We start from the raw sequence: 19952 nt of genomic DNA on the forward strand, positions 1-19952 counted from the left end.
CAGCTACTCAGGAGGCTGAGGCATGAGAATCGCTTGAACCCAGGAGGTGGAGGCGGCAATGAGCCAAGATTATGCCACTGCACTCCAGCCTGGGTGACAGAGCAAGACTCTCTGCAAAACAAACCTCATCTTCTCGGGGAGGGGGGAATCTATTAGTTTAAAATAAAAAGAGGCTCGAGACCAGGAAGCTTGCATCCAAAGAGGCGTGGAGAAGGCGTGGACAAGGGTGGAGTTGTGTGGACCAACGCCGAGAACAGGCAGGCACTAGAGGCAGTCTGAACCGAGCAGAGTCAAAGAGAACATTTGGTTCCCGGACTGAGAACCCGGCTGCCAGCAGCCCAAGTTGTCTGGTGGGAGAGTTTCCTAATGTCCTTGAATCTGCAAGATGCAAGACTTTGAATGGCCCTTGTCCACAGCAGTGCGGAGTAGTTGATGCCCATGACCTTAGGGACCTGGAGTCCTGCGGGGTTGGAGGGCACCAAAGATAACCATTTGTCCTGGATGCCAGAAAGGCTGCCCCCGTATGGAACTCAGAGCAAGGGGTCATCCAGGTTTTCTTCTGCGGGCCTGGGGCTCTTCCTAGGGGCCAGATGCCTTCTCATGAGTACACGAACAGAGGCGGGGGCAGCCAGCAGAACTCCTAAGACACAAAATGAGTGAACACTGGAAAGGGAGCTGAGACAGGCCTGCAGCAAAGAACAGACACCAGGCTTTTCCAGTCTCTAGGAAGGACTCAGAGTTCATCAAAATCAAAATAGCAATGCAAGATGCTCAAAGCACCTTGTGGCAATTATTACAAATCCCCTCGCCAAATCCTGAGACAGGAAGATGGATAGAGAAGCTAAAGTGGCTGGGCGTGGTGGCTCATGTCTGTAATCTTAACAGTTTTGGGAGTCCAAGGCAGGCGGATCGCCTGAGTCTAGGAGTTCAAGATCAGTTTGGGCAACTGCTGAAACCCTGTCTCTACAAAAAAAGCAAAAATTAGCTAAGCATCGTGGCATGTGCCTATAGTCCCAGCTACTCAGAAGGCTGAGGCGGGAGAACTGCTTGAGCCCAGGAGTTCAAGATCAGCCTGGGTGACATGGAGAAACCTCATGTCTACAAAAAACACTTTAAAAATTAGCCAGGCTTGGTGGCCTGTGCCTATAGTCTCAGCTACTCAGGAGGTTGAGGTGGGAGGTCGAGGCCGCAATGAGCTGTGATTGCGCCACTGCACTGCAGCCTGGGTGACAGAGCAAGACTCTGTCCCCCACCCCCAAAAAAGAGGCCAAGTGCAGTGGCTCATGCCTGTAATACCAGCACTTTGGGAGGCAGGCGGATCTCTTGAAGTCAGGAGTTTGAGACCAGCCTGGCCAACATGGCAAAACCCCGTCTCTACTAGAAATACAAAAATTAGCTGGGGGTGGTGGCACATGCCAGTAATCCCAGCTACTTGGGAGGCTGAGGCAGGAGAATCTCTCGAACCTGGGAGGCAGAGGTTGCAGTGAGCTGAGATCGCACCACTGCACTCCAGCCCGGGTGACACAGCAAGACTCCATCTCAAAAAAAAAAAGAGAGAGAGAGAGAGAGAAGCAGCTAAGGGTAGATCCTTGACAATAAGAACCCCCATTCTCCTCAAATGTATCCACTTCACATTTGTGTTTTGGAATGGTGATGTCCTTGTCGATTTGTATTTTCAATTATAAGCTGCTGAGTGCATGACACCTCCGAGACGCTTCCTTTTATAATGTGCCTCCCAGAATGCCATCTTCGTTAAGGTTCCAAATGCCTTGTTTTTGTTGATGGAAAGGATAGCAATGCCAACTTGGCAGTTGGCACAAAGAATTCACAGATGGAGTGAAGCCAGGATCTACAACTTGCATCAGCTTGAGTGTACAAAAAAAAGAAAAAAGGAATAACCAGGCGCGGAAGCTCACGCCTATAATCCCAGCACTTCAGAAGGCCAGGGCAGGTGGATCACCTGAGGTCGGGAGTTCATGACCAGCCTGGCCAACATGGTGACATCCTATCTCTACTAGAAATACAAAAATCAGCCGAGCATGGTGGCACGTGCCTGTAATCCCTGTTGCTTGGGAGGCTGAGGCAGGAGAATTGCCTGAACCCAGGAGGTGGAGGTTGCAGTGAGCCGAGATGGCACCATTGCACTCCAGCCTGGGAGACACAGTGAGACTCTGTCTCAAAAAAAAAGAAAAAGAATGATTTTAGAAGGCAAAAAGTAAAAGCACCGATGCTGGTTCTGAACCATCGGATTGGGGCATGATGACCAGTTGATTTCTTTTCTTTTCTTTCTTTTTTTTTTTTTTTTGTGAGACAGAGTCTCACTCTGTTGCCCAAGCTGGAGTGCAGCGGCGTGATCTAAGCTCACTGCAATCTCCGCCTCCCAGGTTCAAGCAATTCTCCTGCCTCAGCCTCCAGAGTAGCTGGAATTACAGGCTCCACCACACCCAGCTAACTTTTGTATTTGTTTTTTAGTAGAGATGGGGTTTCACCACATGGGCCAGGATGGTTTCAATCTCCTGACCTCGTGATCCGTCCGCCTCAGCCTCCCAAAGTGCTGGGATTACACGCATGAGCCACCACATCCTGCTGACCAGTTGATTTCTGTGCTGCTCAAAGCCATTGATGACCAGTAGGTAGGGCCAGATTTCTGCAAAAATAGGCCATTGTATAATTCGAAAGGAAAGAACAACTTGGCCGTTCCTCAACAAAAATACACAGGCTTATAAAACAAAAAGCTGTGCAGAAACTCCTCCACCAGAGAGTCACTCTTTCCCAGAAACCTGCAACTCTTTAAGAATTAGAGCACCTTTGAGAAGCATGGAGTCTCAGCACCTGCAGCTGGCAGGGGTGTTAAACTGGCGATAAAGGTAGCTGAAGTCTGTTTCCAGGACGAGAGGGCTTTGAGGGGGCTGGAGTAGGGGGAGCTGCCTGCAAGGTAAAGATGTGGGAAACCCCCGAAGCCCCAAAGAGAGAGGGGAGGGCAGGGGAGGAGAGGGGCAGCAGATGTATTCTTCACAATGCTGTTGGGAACTGGCCGGGCTGCTGGGTTGGAGCTGACACAGGGCGCAGCTGCGGACCTGCTGTTAACCACACATGTTCCCTTCCCGTCCCCTAGGAGCCACTTGGCCGCTGAAACTTGGCCTGGAGCAGCCAAAGATTTTGTGACTCACTGTGTGAGTGGTGGGGGTGGGTCTTCTCTAGCAAATATTTACAGGGCATGAGGTTAAGACACCTACTACCCAAAATTCATTGCCCAAGATTTGGTGACTTGTACCCTAGAAAAGAGAGTCCTCCTCAATGTAGAAAGTGGAAAAGTCACCAGAAAACTAGAAATGAGCAAACACAGATAAAGAAATGACACAACATTCTCCCCTCGTCTCCTTTTGAAAGCCTTCATTCCATGTGTATGAGCTTCCTACGGCTGCTGTGACAAATAACACAAACTTCGCAGCTACAGCAACACAAATGCATGACCTTACAGTCCTGGAGGTCTGAAATCTGGAATGGGTCTCACGGGGCTAAAACCGGGTATCAGCAGGGCTGGTTCCTCCTGGAGGCTCCAAGGGACCGTCCGCTTTCTTGCCTTTTCCAGCTTCTAGAGGTCACCCCCACTTCTTGCTCTCGACCCCTTCCTGCATCTTCAAGGCCGGCAGTGGCCAGTCAAGTCCTTCTCATACCTCATCTCTCCAACCCTGACTCTCCTGCCTGATCCCGCGAGTGCATCAGGCCCACCCAGATAACCCAGGATCATCCCCCATTTCAAGGTCAGCTGCGCAGCAACCTTAATTCCATCCCCAACTTGAATCCGTGGCCACGTAACCTGCCATATTTACAAATTCCCTGGACTAGGACATGGGCATCTCTGGGGGCCGTTCTTCTGCCAACCACACCAAGCCGAGGACACTGTAAGGAGCTGATTTCCAACTCGCAGGACGGCCTCTGACCTGCTCACCCACTGACGGTGAAACCTCCACGCAGAGCGACTACTCATTTAGCAGCAGGGTGAGGACCGAGGCCTAGAACCCAGGAGACGAGCACGCCTGGGCCCCAGCGTCCCAGTCAGGGCAGCGAGAATGGACACAGGAGGGCTGCAGGTTCATGACTAGGACCTGCCCACAGAGGCTGCCTCCATCTAAGGCCTTGGTTTCCTGTCCTGGCCTAAAGGGCTCCACCAGTTCCCAAACAGGAAAACAAAAAGAACAGAGGTGCAAAAGTCTCCTCCAGATCCCTCCTGGAGGTAGCCTGGAGCCACTAGGAGAGAGGGATCACCCCAGCCTCTTCTCTTGCTCACTCGGTGCCGTGCACTGGCCTCAGGGCCACCTCGGGTCAGGGGCCAGGATGCAGCGGTCAGCAGGACAGACCCGGTCCTGGAAACCCATGGAGCTGGCAGTACCCACTCACTGGAGGGACACAGCCCATGCCCGCTAGTGACAGGCAGGGGCAGAGGCAGAGGCAGGTAGGGTGTGGGGCCACAGGACGCAGCCCACAGCCGATTATTCCTGTGGCTGTGTCACTGCCAGACTGCTCAGGAGCAAAATGCACTGAACCTGGTCACCTGCCACGTGGCTGGCAGAAACTGGTTCATCTGCTTTGCCCTCAAAGCCCAAGCAACAAAGAACAGGGAGACGGCGACACCTTATTAAACACGAGCCAGACACACGCAAACAAGGATCGCGCTCCCCCCACTGCAAAACATCTGCTGCTGGCATGCCTTGGAGGCCGCAGCTCCCTCCACCTGCCCAGAGCCAGGCAGGCGCCCTACCCATCTTTCTGGGAACCCCTGGCTTTGCAGGTCAAAGGGCGATATGGAATCCTGTAGGCAGCCAGGATCAGGTCTAGTCCCTGCGCAACAGGGCTGGGGAAGGTAGCTCCTTCAGTCTCATCACGAGGATAATCCCGTGCGGGGCCACCACGACTTCTCGCAGCTGTGCTGAACTTCAAGTTACAGGATTAACTCAGAAAATAAAGATACTGGCTGCACACAGAAGCCACATTCAGGATACACCCGGAAAGGCCAGGGCCCAAAGATGAGCCTCTGTGCAGAAGTGAGAACGGGACATCAAGTTGTACTTAAAATGAAGTAACTAGAGCTTAGGGCATTCACTGCAGTGCTGGGATCTTAGACCACAGGGCAAGAGGCCCCTTGAGAGGCTGTAACAGGGCAGGAGCATCACCAAAACGGTGGTGAGGGAAAACCTGGTGGCCTGTGTGGCTGTGACTCTCCTTTTGCAACTGTCCAGCGGTCACCCCGATTAGCACCTACTCCCTGGAAGACCCCAAAGCCTCTGCCTCCAAGGAGAGACCATCTGCCACTTATACACCCTCGATAGTAAATTTTAAAATCCCATTTCCCCCGCAAAGAGTCAAGGAAGTCAGGCCTGGGAGAAGAAACTCAACTCAGAGGTGAGCCTGGATCTGGGACCGAGGAAAGACTAAACCCAAAGGGTAAGGGAAGATGCAGACCCAGCCGGGAAATCAAAAACCGCCCAGAGTCTGGCTCAGGTACCCCCTACTTCTATGCCGTGCCTATAAACATGGAGCCTAAAGCTTCTCAGCATCTGTGAGTGAAGCAGTAGCGAATGCCTCGCCAAACGAAACTGCAATTGGGGGGACATATTAAAAACACCCAAAAGCATCACAACTGATCAAGAAAGCATTTAAGTTACAGAAAATAAAACTCAAAAGGCTGTCAAATGACATCTGTCAAGTACGCCCTTTCTCCCACTTCCTGAAGGTTAGAGTAAAGATGAACTATATCAGACCACTGAATTCAGGCTCTCACTCAACATGCAAAAAGCAGCCCACAACTGAAGTGTGCCAGCCAGCATGGACGCGGGCTTGGCACCCGCAGTACGGTGGCTTCATAGTGACCAATCCAGAAAGACCACGGAGAAAACACTGCCACATCTCAGCGTCTGCAGCCCATTCAGACAAGCAGACACATGTATTACCCTCTAACACCTGCACAAACTCACCACCCAAGGCTCAGCAGCAGAAGGACAGCCCGTCCCAACTGGACAGTGGATTTGGATTCTTTCTCTTTTCTTTCTGTTATTCATGTGACACAAGCCACCATGGGCAGAAATCGAACTCAGTCTTACAGTGGCCCGATTTCTCTCATCCTTTGAGGATGGTTATGTAAGCTCCGAAGACAGAGTAAAGAACGTATTTCAAATCAGATGCCACCAGACAGCTCATAAAAGCAGATTTATTAGAGATGCAAGACCAGGTGCTCAAAGGACAGCTAGGATAAAAACGCCAATAAAGCCAACAGGATAAAAAACACCGCCGCCGATGTGAATGGAAAAAGGCTTCCAACATCATTGCCCCGTATTTTTGGGAAGGGTGCAAAGTTGCGCTCTCTCCTGTGCACTGGCCTCATTAACAGCAATATAATTCAAACGCAATACAAATGATGTACAATTCGATCATAAAATCATCCTCGGCCGCCGTCACCTTCACATCCCAGAGCCACCCACCCCCGCCGCTTAACGCTGGATGAAACGAAGTAGCTAATCTTACAAGAGAATTTAGGCCTGTGACAAAAATCACGGTCCCTCAGCCAGGGAAGAAGGGGAGCTAAAATGTTCACAGGAGGTGGGGTGTTGCCAGGCAACCTGATCAGCTCTGCTCCCCATAGCATTCTGCAGGGACCCAGCCCCCCGCCAAGTTATAAAGATAAGAGTACACATATGCACAAAATAGTGAATCCTACATCTGCTTGGAATCGCTTTCCACCTGATGGACGACACGAAGTGGAGCGAGGAGTCAAAGCACAAAAACGAAATGTTTTGTGTTAAATGTTAAATATGGAAAATCCAAATAATGGTCATTAATAACGATGTTAAAATGTTACCATTTGAAATTACTTACCACATCCTAAATGGTAACTTATGTGTCAGGAATTCAATATGCTTTCCATAATCCTTGCACCAAGTCTTTGAAGTAGGTAGAGTACAGATGGGGAAGCTAAGGCACTGAAGAATTAACTAAGTGCCAGAGGAGTTGGGGGTTTTGTTGTTGTTGTTTTGTTTTTTGTTGTGGTTTGTTTGAGTTTTTTAGGTTTTTTTTTTCAGCGGAGTCTCACTCTGTCACCCAGGCTAGAATGCAGAGGCTGATCATGGCTCACTACAGCCTTGACCTCCCGGGCTCAAGCTATCCTCCCACCCTAGCCGCCCAAGTAGCTGGGACCATAGGTGCCCACCAGCACGCCCAGCTAATTTGTTCATTTTTTGTAGAGATAGGGTCTCTCTAGGTTGCCCAACGTGGTCTTGAACTTCTGGGCTCAAGTGATTCTCCCAAAATACAGGGATTATAGGTGTGAGCTACCATGCCCAGTCCAGGATTTGTATTTGAAGCCAGCAGTTCATCTTTCTATGCCATGTTCTTAACCACTGCACCTTACTACCCAAAACTGTGGGCAGAGACCAGTGGGTAGGTTCCGCAAATTCAGTGCCTTTATCCTGAAGCCTGGGGGATGCTTTCCAGACTGAAGTGAACCGAGATTGGCAGCTAGTGGTAACATGGGATTAGTCCCACCTCCTCGCACTGTTATGAACCACTTGGCAGAACGTTTGTATATGAATGGTAGGCACCCTCTGTAAGACAGAGGGCAAAGTGGTACAACGGTTTTCTGGAGCTGGGACGTCTTGGGCCTAAGGCCTAGTTCTGTCACTCCTAACTGCATGAACTTGAGGAAGTTACTTCTCTGAGCGTCAGCATTCCCATCTGTAAATGGGCATAACTGCAGTCCTGACTTCATGAGCTTGTTTTGTGGGTTAAGTGATTTCATACATGATAATTAGGAACTACTAACACAATCACCAAAATTGCTAGAGGATTAAATAATTCCACAGATAAAAACTTTTTTTTTTTTTTTTGAGATGGAGTCTTGCTCTATCACCTGCACTGGGGTGCAGTGGCACATCTTGGCTCATTGCAACCTTCGCCTCCCGAGTTCAAGTGATTCACCTGTCTCAGCCTCCTGAGTAGCTGGGATTACAGGTTCACGCCACCACACCAGGCTAATTTTTGTATTTTTAGTAGAGATGGGGGTTTCACCATGCTGGCCAGGCTGGTCTCGAACTCCTGACTTCAGGTGATCCGCCCACCTTGTCCTCCCAAAGTGCTGGGATTACAGGCGTGAGCCACCGCGCCCAGCCATGAAAACTTTCTTTAGCCATAGTCTCACTATAAACATGCCACTTATCAAAAAAATGCGCACAATAACCATACTCAGGATACAAACAACAGCCATTCATGAACTTTGTAGTTAATACTAAAAGTTACTCCTCACTTTATTCTTTATTTGCAAAAGCTTTCATGGTTCTTAAAAGTGTTTAGTATTCACCAATTTTACTGTTAACGTTTCTAATGAGAATTTTCTAAAACTGAGGCACAGATTTGAAAAAGTGCTCTGATCAATCGGTAACAGATTTGGAATGGAATTCCCAGGCGCCAGTCTTTGCGCCCACCCGCTGGCAACATGCTGCCTCACGTGAGCATCTTTAATACCTTTTTATTCCAGATAAAAGAATTAGGTGCCTTCTGGTAGAAAAGAAAGTAGACCTTTAGGATCAAGTCGCAGAGGCTGGCCAATCAGCCCAGCTTCTCATTTGAACTTGACCCAGACAGTAAAACAAACTTTACCATAAGGAAGGCGAGACTAACTTTTGTTATGTCTTTTCTATTCATTTTCTATTTCTGAATCGAATCTGAACTACTTTGTGGCCAACACACGACACCAGCTTCTGAGTGTGGGAATCACAGGATTTCAGGATTCAGCGGCTTCCGGCAGGATCCCCTAGGTTATGTTTAGCAATCTTCAGTTTTTCCGGGTTTTTTTCCTTCCTTTCGTTCTTTCTTTTTCTTTTCTTTTCTTTCCTTTTTTTTTTTTCCAAAGGAAAGAACAAGGGAGCCCAGGCGGAACGGAAGTGAGTATCCCGACACGCGGATCTTAAACAACCCAGACCACCAAGCCCGACAGGCCAGGAAAGCTGAGCGCGCGCCGCTGGGGGGACGCACACTTTGGGGACTGTGTGGGCGCGCGCCGGCACCCCACAAGTTCCCATTCGTCTGCTCCGCCGATCCAGTCAGACAAAGACCGCAAGTTCCCCGGTCCACGGCTCCAGAAAGGCGGGGACCAGTCTCCCCGAATTAGGCCCATTCCGAGCCCGGGGCGCCCTCACTCGCCGCGGGGGAATGTCCCCGGGTGTCCCTGCGTGATCCGGGTCCTCCCGCAACGCTCCCGCTCCTGCTGGCGCCCTGCACCCCGAGGACAGCGACCGGACCCCGGCCCCTCCCCGGTCCGGCGGCTGCAGGCCCACGCGCCCCGCACGCCCCACGCGTCCCCGCCCCAGCTCCGCTGAGGGGGCGCTGCTCGGTGCGCGGTGGACCCCTCGGACCCCGCCCCTGCGGCCCCGTCCGGGCCCCGATACCCACCCGGGTCCCGCTGCGGGGGCCGGATTCGCGCCGGCTCGGAGAGCCGCCACCGTCGCCTCCGCCGCTGCCGCCGCCAGTGAGGCGCGGCGGGGCGGGGACGCGCGGGGAGGCCCGGCCCCCGGCCCGCCCCCAGGCCCGCCCCCGGCCCGGCCCCTGCCTGCCCCGGCCGGGCTCCCCGCCTGCCTTCTGGTCCAGCCCTAGGCCCAAGCCTCTCGTACCCTGCTGGCCCTCCCTCAGGCCTCGCCGCGCCCCGGCCCCGGGGACTGTGCCCCGACCCGAGCCCCGCGTCCCGGAGGGAAAGGCAGGGCCCCTCGGACGCTCCGCGTGCGCGCAGGCCCTCCGCTGCCGCCCTCTGCAGGGAGATTTCTCCTATTTGGGGCTAGGAAGGGAAGACACGCTCCGGAAGCCCCCCGGACGTCCCTGCTTCCCAAGGAGTCTCCGTAGGACCCCTGGAGAGGGGCGCCGGATCCCCCTAGGGCCGGAGATGGAAAAGCGCGCGCCATGCGAGGGGGCCCCTGCCTCCGGTGCCCCCAGCCCGCCTGCCACTCCCGGGCGCTTAGCAGTCCGGGGTCCCCAGGAGCCCGGCAGGTCCCTCCGGGACCTCGAGCCGCCCGCTGGGCACACGCCGACGCCGCTGTCGCTTTACAGAAACTGAGGGCAGTCGAGGGGCCACCTGAGCGCAGAGAGCGATAAAGGAAATGCATGGTCGGGCTCTAATTACAGTCTAAGGGATGACACATCGAGATGGCGCGGGTCTTTGCCTGCGTGGAGATGGCACAAAGGCCGCGCCGCCCCCGGCGGCCCCCGCCCTCGCAGCGCGCGTGGTCCCGGCCCTGCCGGATGTTGACGGCGTCACCTAGCAACGGGAGATGGCGGAACCGGGCGGCGCGGCTGGCGGGTAAGCCGGGCCGAGGGGCAGCGGGTCTTGGAGCCGCCAGGCCGCGCTCTCCGGTCACCGCGCCAGGTGGCCCCCGCGTCGGCCCCTGCCTCGCCCCTTCGCCTCCACTCCCACTTCCTCTCGCCTGTATCCCTTCTCTCGCCATTTTGCTGGCCTTGCCCATCCACTGCGTTCAGGCTCCCCCGCCCCCCGCCAACCCTTCTCACTTCTTCCCTCCTGTCCCTTTGTCCTCTCTCAGCCTCCCTCTTTCCCCTACTCCAAGCGCGCGACTCCCTCTAAAACCCGGGACCGCTCGCTCTGCAGTCACCATGGCAACCACTCTGCGTGGCGGTCCCTGCGCGCAGTCCTCCTAAGAGCAGAGGGCTCTGCAGGGCGCGGGTCTGTGGGATGCCGCCCCTGACCTTGCGCCGGGGCCACTCGCTGTGGCCAGAGACTAGCCCGGCCCCGTGCCTCCCTCCTGCAAGGACAGATCCCCTCTCACAGGCTAGGGGGTGACCCGCGATGGGAGGGGTCCCTGCGGTTAGGCGGCTCCGCGATGGACCGCGGTCACCGTCCTGGGGCCTGGATGGAAGCACTGAGCGCGCACAGGGAGGGCGGCTGGGTGAAGATCCCTGCCACCGGGCCTCTGCTCGCTTAGGCTCTGTATGAAAGGATAGAAACGATTGGAAAGATTTTGGCCTTTTTACCTTAGACACATCGGTATTGTTTCTGTTTTTTAAGGTGGGTCTGTATGTACTGACATGGAAAGACTAAAGGTATTATTAATAAAACGATAGGCATAAATGTAAAAGGATAGGTATACTATGATCTCTAATTCAGGGTGTGTGTGTGTGTTTAAAGCATAGAAAAATGTTGAAAGAATGTAGTCCTAAATGTTACCAGTGATTATCTTGGGAAGGAAAGGGAAGATCACAGGGAACTGTCACTGTCTGTCTCGAACATATCTATATTCCTTTGACAGATAAAAATAGCTTGAATCTTTAATTTTTTTAAAAAAGCAATATATATGTGTGTATATATATACGTGTGTGTATATATATATGTGTGTATATATATACGTGTGTGTGTGTCTATATATATATATACCACGGCATTCTTGTGCTACATAAATCGTGGAGAAACTCAGAGTCCCTAGAACATTTACTCTGATCGCACTACTTTCTCTACTTTGTATTTGTTTTCCCCAGTTTTGTCCCAGACACGAGTTATATTTGAGGTGACTTTTCTGGGGTGATCTAATCCTGCTGTTCCTTCGATGTTTTAATAATTATATTTTTCATTCATTTGCTTTTGTGGCACCTCTGCCACCTGACAGGCATGATATAGTGCTATGGTTCCTGACAAACAGTACAAAGTCCTGACAACAGCCTGGGGTGGGGGAGCAGAGAAGTAACAAGTAAACAAACAGATATGCACAATTCAGGAGGGGATAAGGGCCAAGAAAAAGAAAACTGTTGCTTGAAACTGTTCAATTATTTCTCTAAAACCAGGTCTCATCCGGAAGATGGATTGGCTTCTGAGGGAGAGAAGGAAGGGAATAATGAAAGCCACATGGTAAAATTCCCTATGGGAAGTTATTCGGGGCTTATATTTACTAGGAATTAAAGAGAATCAGAGGCCGGGCGCGGTGGCTCACGCCTGTAATCCCAACACTTTGGGAGGCCAAGTCAGGTGGATCACATGAGGTTAGGAGTTCGAGATGAGCCTGGCCAACATGGCAAAACCCTATCTACTAAAAATATAAAAATTAGCTAGGCGTGGTGGTGTGTGCCTGTAGTCCCAGCTACTCAGGAGGCTGAGGCAGGAGAATGGCTTGAACTCGGGAGGCAGAGGTTGCAGTGAGCCAAGATCACGCCATTGCATTCCAGCCTGGGTGACAAGAGTGAAACTCTGTCTCAAAAATAAATAAATAGACCGGGTGCAGTGACTGACGCCTGTAATTCCAGCACTTGGGGAGGCCGAGACAGGCAGATCACAAGGTCAAAAGATCGAGGCTATCCTGGCCAACATGGTGAAACCTGTCTCTACTAAAAATACAAAAATTAGCCGGGAGTGGTGATTCATGCCTGTAGTCCCAGCTACTCAGGAGGCTGAGGCAGGAGAATGGCTTGAACCTGGGAGATGGAGGTTGAAGTGAGCCAAGATTGTGCCACTGCACTCAGCCTGGCAACAGAGCGAGACTCTGTCTCAAAAAATAAATTAATTAAATTAAATTAAAAATAAATAAATAAATAAAGAGAATTTGGACTTGATCAAGTATATTGTGTGATGACATTATCTTGCACCGGAACAAATTCAGTTCAGTTGAAGAGAGACTCATTTTCTTCCTACCCCATTCTAAAGTGTCAGTGATTAGTCAGGGATGCAAAGAATGTCCAACTTTGGGTTGCCCTGAGTTTTTCAGAACTCATTTCCTGTAACGAAGGATGCAAAAATGGTTATGAAAAGCAGAGAGGGCCGGGCATGGTGGCTCATGCCTGTAGTCCCAGCACTTTGGGAGGCTGAGGCAGATGGATCGCTTGAGGCCAGGAGTTCAAGACCAGCCTGGTCAACATGATGAAACCCCATCCCTACTAAAAATGGGAAAATTAACAGGGCATGGTGGTATACACCTGTAGTCCTAGCTACTCAGGAGGCTGAAGCAGGAGAATCGCTTGAACCCAGGAGATGGAAGTTGCAGTGAGCCGAGATCACGCCACTGCACTCCAGCCTGGGCAACAGAGTGAGACCTTGTCACAAAAAAAAAAAATTAGAAAAGAAAGAACAGATAAACTGAAGCATGAAACATGATTTTTTTTTTTTTTTTTTGAGACAGAGTCTCACACTGTCTCTAGGCTGAAGTGCAATGGCACAATCTCTCAACCTCCGCCTTCCAAGTTTAAGCAATTCTCCTGGCCCCAGCCTCCCGAGTAGCTGGGATCACAGGTGCGCACTACCACACCCAGCTAATTTTTGTATTTTTAGTAGAGATGGGGTTTCACCATGTTGGTCAGGATGGTCTCGATCTCCTGACCTCATGATCTGCCTGCCTTGGCCTCCCAAAGTGAAACATGATCTCTTACAGATGCTGAGAAGGGTATAAATGCAGTTTTCCCATTAGTATAATTTCACTATAAAGAATAAAACCTCACAAGGTCCTTTATACTTTGTTTCCTGATTTTTTTTCCTGCCACACCTTTACAGGCGTCACCGCCAGAGAAGGATGATGGCCAGAAAAGTGAAGAAGCTGTCAGTAGCACAGAGCATCCTGAAGAAGTCACAACCCAAGCGGAAGCTGCAATTGAAGAAGGGGAGGTCGAGACAGAAGGGGAAGCTGCCGTGGAAGGGGAAACCACAGTGGAAGAGGAGACTGTGTCCTGTGGAGATGCTGAAAGCGAAGAGGAATATTACTATTCAGAAGCTTCATCCGCCGAAGGGCAGATCGGTGCTACAGATATGACTTACCCATATTTCAGTCCTCAGGAACTGCCTGGAGAGGAGGCACACGATAGTGCTAGTAGGGAAGCTGATCTCGAAGGCTCCCACCGAGAGGCCACTGGTCCACCAGAATCCAGAGAAGGGAGGGTCACCTCCCCAGAGCCATCCCACAGAGTCTTAGGCCCGTTGGAGCAAATGGGCCAGGTCACCTCTGGGCCAGCAGTAGGCAGATTGGTGAGTAGTCCTGACCTCTGTTTTGTGCCAGTGTCTCACGGCCTACAGGGTTTGTCACCCTATGTGAGGAACTTGGGGATACACTATAAATACAAACTGCAATCCCTGTTAGAAATTTCTTAGCAGGGCTGGGTGCGGTGGCTCATGCCTGTAATCCCAGCACTTTGGGAGGCGAAGGTGGGTGGATCACCTGAGGTCAGGAGTTTGAGACCAGCCTGGCCAACCTGGTGAAACCCTGTCTCTAGTAAATATGCAAAAATTAGCCAGGTGTGGTGGTGCACACCTGTAATCCCAGCTACTCAGAAGGCTGAGGTGGGAGAATTGCTTGAACCTGAGAGACGGAGGCTGCAGTGAGCCAAGATCGCACCATTGCACTCAGGCCTGGGCAAGAATGAGACCTTGTCTGGAAAAAAAAAAAAAATTCTTAGCAAGCTTAGGTCTCAGGATTCACGGTCAAATGCTGAGAGATCCTGGACTCTGCTTCAGCGTTCCCAAGCCCAAGGCTGGAGGCCTCCATAGCCGCCATCCCCCTAAGGGCATCCACGTTTCCAGGCTTCCAGAGCAGCATTGTCCAATAGGGTCCATCAGTCACATGTGGCTACAGAGAGCTCTCCAAATGTGACTTGCAAGCTGGAGGAATGGAGCTTTTAACTGTTGGTAATTTCCATTTCAATAGCCACCTGTTGCCAGCAGCTGCCATAATGAATAGTGCAGTTCTAGATACTAACAATGAGACAATAGCTGCATTCTTATATTTTTTCATTAATTTTTTTTTTTTTTTGAGACGGAGTCTCACTGTCGCCCAGGCTAGAGTGCAGTGGCGCACTCACTGCAAGCTCCGCCTCCCGGGTTCACGCCATTTTCCTGCCTCAGCCTCCCAAGCAGCTGGGATTACAGGCGCCCGCCACTGCGTCCGGCTAATTTTTTGTATTTTTAGTAGAGACGGGGTTTCACCGTGTTAGCCAGGATGGTCTCGATCTCCTGACCTCGTGATCCGCCCGCCTCGGCCTCCCAAAGTGCTGGGATTACAGGCGTGAGCCACCGTGCCCGGCCCAATTTTCTTTAAACAATCACAAAGTTACAGAAAAAAATGAAGTGCAGTAAAATGGATCTTTTATTTTCTTAAACATTGGAGAGTGAGTTGTGGATCTGATGCACCAAAGCCTTCAAATGCTTCTGTATGTGTTTCCCACAAACAGCTGTGGCACAACCTTCAACATCTGGAAATTGGGCCAGGCATGGTGGTGCATGCCTGTAATCCCAGCACTTTGGGAGGCCAAGGCGGGTGGATCATTTGAGGCCAGGAGTTCGATACCAGCCTGGGCAACATCCTAAATGATGCCTGAGCATTCCTTGGAAATGGAGCAAGGCAATTTCCAGATTTTTTTTTTTTTTTTTTTTAGATGAAGTCTCGCTCTGTCACCCAGGCTGGAGTGCAGTGGCAAGATCTTGACTCACTGCAACCTCTCCTCTCAGGTTCAAGCAATTCTCCTGCCTCAGCCTCCTGAGTAGCTGGGACTGCAGGCACACACCATCACACCCGGCTAAAATTTGGTATTTTTAGTAGAGATGGGGTTTCACCATGTTGGCCAGGCTGGTCTTGAACTCCTGACTTCAAATGATCTGCCTGCCTCAGCTTTCCAACGTGTTGGGATTACAGGCGTAAACCATCACTACTGGCCAGTATTTCACATTTTTGATGCCATTATAAATGGTTTCCAATTGTATGTTGCTAGCATGTAGAAATACAATTGGTTTTTGTATACTCACCTGATATTCTGCCACATTGCTAAAGTCCCTCACTTGTTAGACTAGCTTGTTTGTAGAATCCGTAGGCTTTTCCACAAAGATAATCATGTCATCTGAGAAAAAAGGCAGTTAACTTCTTCCTTTCCAATCCAGATGCCTTTTCTTTCTTTTTCTTGCTTGATTACATTGGCTAGAACCTCCAGCACCATGTTGAATAGAAGTGGTGAGAGCAGACCTCTTGTCTTGCCCTGATCTTACGGGAAAAGCATTCCGTCTTTGACTGTAAAGCGCCACGTTTGCTGTGGGTGTTGTAGATACCCTTTATCGGGTTAAGGAAGTTCCCTTGTATTCTCGGTTTGTTGAATGTTGGGTGGTTGTTTTTTTTTTTAATCATAAAAGGGTATTGGGTTTTGTCAAATCCTTTTCTGTGTCTGTTCAGAAGACTGTATTTTCCTTTTTAGTTAGTTAATTTGGTAGATTACATTGGTTGATTTTCAAATGTACAGGCAACCCTGCACTCTGAGATAAACACAGGGAGCCACTTCAGAGCCATGTGAATGTCGGTTCCTCATTAAACTCTTGGTTTATTTATATTCTTACATCTGCATAGACTCAGGCTCTCCATGTGATTCACTGGGTTATAACCTGTTACTGTCATTATGTATTTTGATGCTCAGTTTGGCCAATGAGAGCCTATTTAAACCAGCTTTTGTGTCGTCTGATGCACCTCCATCCTTCTTTGAGGACTTTCTTGCTTTCTGGCATAGACTGCCCAGTCTTAGAATCAGACATTTCTCCAGGAGCCCTGTTTCTGTTAGTGGAAAATAGAATTTAGAAGTTATGACTTGGGTGCTGGGGTCCTCATTGATGCTGGGGTGTCACTGTCCCCAGGCCCTCTCAGTGGCAGGAGATAGGACCTGTGTGCATGTACTGTCCACACTTCCCCCACATTTATGTATGTACCATGTACACAGATATTCGCTCACATCTATATTTATTGGAATACACCCCTGCCCCCAGCCTTGGCTCACAACAGCACCTCTAATGCCATCTCACCTCCACAAGGGGTCCCTCCCAGTTTTCTCCTCTTCCTTTTTTTTTTTTTTTTTTTTTTCAAAACGTAGTCTCGCCCAAGTAGCTGGGACTACAAGCACTCACCATCATGCCCAGCTAATTTTTGTATTTTTTGTACAGGGGGTTTCACCATGATACCCAGTCTGGTCTTGAACTCCTGGGCTCAACCAATCCTCCCGCCTCAACCTCCCAAAGTGCTGGGATTACAGGCATGAGCCACCACACCCGGCCTCCTCTTCCGTATTTGTAGCTCCTTTCTCCAACAGGGAGAAGCCTGGCCCCATGATCCTTACTATATTCACCAATGTGATCAATCCCTCTAGATGTGACCTGTCTCCCACTTTCACTGCCTTGGCTGCCCCAACCCCCAGCATAGCTTAGGTTTCAGTTGTTCTGGAAGGGGAGATGGGAGCGTGGAAGGGAGGCAGGGAAAGAGGCTGCTTTATACTTCTGAGCACTGACTATGGGCTAGACACTGTTCTGTGTTGTCTTAGAATCCTGACAACCCTATGAGGTAGGAACTATGATTGTGCCCATTGTACAGATGAGGAAACTGAGAGATGAAAGGTCATTGCATAGTCACCCAGCTGTTGTGGCAAATGGTGGCTCTTGCTTCAAAGCCACCGTTCTGAACCACAAGGCACCCATCCCTCCTACTCCCCCCGCCGGGAAACCCGAAAGAGTTTCTAAAAGTCACTTTGGAGAATAGCATGCTTTGGTATTCGGTGAGCCCTAATTAAGTTTTATGATCACAAGTGACAAATATAAAACCAAAACCACTTTTAAGAGTTTATCAACAACAACAGGCTAGGCCTAGTAGCTCATGGCTATAATCCCAGCACTTTGGGAGGCCGAGGCAGGTGGATCACTTGAGACCAGGAGTTCAAGACCAGCCTGGCCAACATGGTGAAACCCCGTCTCTACTAAAAATGCAAAAATTAGCCAGGTGTGGTGGCGCATGCCTGTAATTCCAGCTACTCGGGAGGCTGAGGCAGGAGAATCGCTTGAACCCAGGAGGCGGAGTTTGCAGTGAACTGAGATCGCGCCACTGCACTCCAGCCTGGGCGACAGAGCGAGATGCCATCTCAAAACAACAACAACAACAACAACAACAACAACAAAAACCCTGGAAAACAGAGCTGGGGAAAGGCATTAAGGGGAGGGTTTCTCATAACAAAAACTATCAGAAAAGACTCTTCAAAACCCACAATGTTGCACAGAGGTCATCATAACCTTTCAAAACAAAAACAAAAACAAAAAAAACACTTCCACAAGGACAGCTGCCCAGCAACTGCCTGTGGAAACTTCCAGTGATGCCACCCTGTTATCGATCCTTACAGCCAAGGAGAATTACCGCAAACAATTATGTCATCCTCCTCATTTTTCCTGTATTGACTTTCATCTTCCTTGACCTCCCTGAATACAAACATAATTTACTGTGGCACCTGTATTCCCACTGCAATGCCCTATCCCCAAATAAATATCAGTTTCCTTTATGGAACCTCTCTCTGTTTGTTATTTAGGAGGATACGTTGCTCAAAATTTAACGTAATTGTTAAAGTAATAGGAAATCACTTGGATATAAAGATCAGCATTTGACTTTTGCAAATGTTCAAAATGGAAAACATCCACCTCTCCCTCGCCCAGGGAATTCAGAAGTGGTTCCCCCAGCTCACACCTGTAATCCCAGCACTTTGGGAGGCCAAAGCGGAAAGGCTGAATGAGGCCAGGAGTTTGAGACCAGCTAGGGAACATAGCCAGACCCCACCTCTAAATAAAATATTAAAAAATTAGACCAGTGTGGTGGTGTGCACCTGTAGTCCCAGCTCTCTGGAGGCTAAGGAGGGAGGATCACTTGAGCCCAGAGGTTGGGGGTTGCAGTGAGCTATGATTGCAACACTGCACGTCAGCCTAGGTGGCAGAGTGAGACCCTTACTCAATAATAATAAAAATAATAATAATAAAGGAGTGGTTTCTGCCTGTCTGGATCTGTAGCTAAGTGTAAACACCCAGGCACGAGAATGCGTGGGTCATGGGATCTTTTGCTCCCACATCCTGAGCGCCTCAAGGACGGGAAACCACGATTCTGAGCACCCTCTTCATGAAAGCATGTGGGAAAGCCTCGGCTCCCAGCCAGGGTCTCCCAAGAGGACTGTTTCCTCTTCTCTCCTTTCAAACCAACCCCCTTTAGGGAAATTTCAATAAGAAAATGTCTTCCCTTCATAAAAACACCTGACTCTATTTTAACTTTATTTATTTATTTTTGAGAAGGGGTCTTGCTCTGTTGCCCAGGCTGTAGTGCAGTGCTGTGATCTCCACTCACTGCAACCTCCACCTCCAGGGTTCAAGTGATTCTTGTGCCTCAGCCTCCCAAGTAGCTGGGATTACAGGCATGCACCACCACACCTGGCTAATTTTTGCATTTTTAGTAGAGACGGGGTTTCACCATGTTACCCAGGCTGGTCTCGAACTCCTGACCTCAAGTGATTCACCTGCCTCAGCCTCCCAAAGTGCTAGGATTACAGGCATGAGCCACCGCGCCTGGCCAGGTTTTTTAAAAAACACGCAGGTGACTATATTTTGATTCTGACAACTTTCACAAATGTAATGAGTTAAAATTGAATAACTTCTCTGTGGCAGTTAATCCCTTGTTGACTTAGTTTGGGTTGTTCTTGCCACAGACAGGATCCACAGGGGAGCCCCAGGGGCAGGTGCTCCCGACAGGCGCATGGCACCGCTTCCGGCTGAGCCACTGGAGCAGCATCGAGTCCTCGGACCTGGAGGAGTTCGTCTCACAGGAGCCAGGTGCCGCCCACCCGCTGAGGTCATCCTGCTGTGGCGGCATTGAGCCACCTGCACGGGCCCTTCTGTGCAAGGGACGCCACTCGTTTGTCATCCGTTTGTTACCTGTTTCCTGAGTGGCTGTGAGCTGAAAGAGAAAAATCTTATTAACAGATATGGATAACATTTATTGGGTGTTTACTGTTTTATCTCATTTAATCCTAACAGTGACTGATGAAGTAGGAACCGTTCTGCATTTAACAGACAGTTCCCCTAAGGGCATTAAGGACTGGTTCGATTAAGTGAGAGAATGCAGCCTTCGCTGAGATTCAGTGATGCCCAGCCCCATCTCCTGACG

The 19952-nt window shown here is 50.3% G+C and overlaps 2 protein-coding genes across 4 annotated transcripts in view; one reads left to right on the top strand and one right to left on the bottom strand.

The window, feature by feature from the left end:
* Nucleotides 1-9508, bottom strand: part of TBC1D16 (TBC1 domain family member 16) — a 99219-nt gene extending 89711 nt beyond the window's left edge. For all 3 annotated transcript variants that reach the window (XM_025362423.1, XM_025362422.1, XM_025362421.1), the window contains exon 1: nucleotides 9442-9508. The gene's annotated coding sequence lies outside the window, so the exon portion shown is untranslated. The remainder of the gene's footprint in view (nucleotides 1-9441) is intronic.
* Nucleotides 9509-10279: 771 nt separating this feature from the next.
* Nucleotides 10280-19952, top strand: part of CCDC40 (coiled-coil domain containing 40) — a 60571-nt gene continuing 50898 nt past the window's right edge. Inside the window, exons 1-4 of the mRNA XM_025362264.1 lie at nucleotides 10280-10339; nucleotides 11830-11893; nucleotides 13523-13990; nucleotides 19495-19618. Of these exons, the coding sequence (XP_025218049.1) occupies nucleotides 10311-10339; nucleotides 11830-11893; nucleotides 13523-13990; nucleotides 19495-19618 (685 nt within the window). The 5' untranslated portion in view covers nucleotides 10280-10310. The remainder of the gene's footprint in view (nucleotides 10340-11829; nucleotides 11894-13522; nucleotides 13991-19494; nucleotides 19619-19952) is intronic.

Source organism: Theropithecus gelada, chromosome 16 (assembly GCF_003255815.1).
Source record: "Theropithecus gelada isolate Dixy chromosome 16, Tgel_1.0, whole genome shotgun sequence".
Lineage (NCBI taxonomy): Eukaryota > Metazoa > Chordata > Mammalia > Primates > Cercopithecidae > Theropithecus > Theropithecus gelada.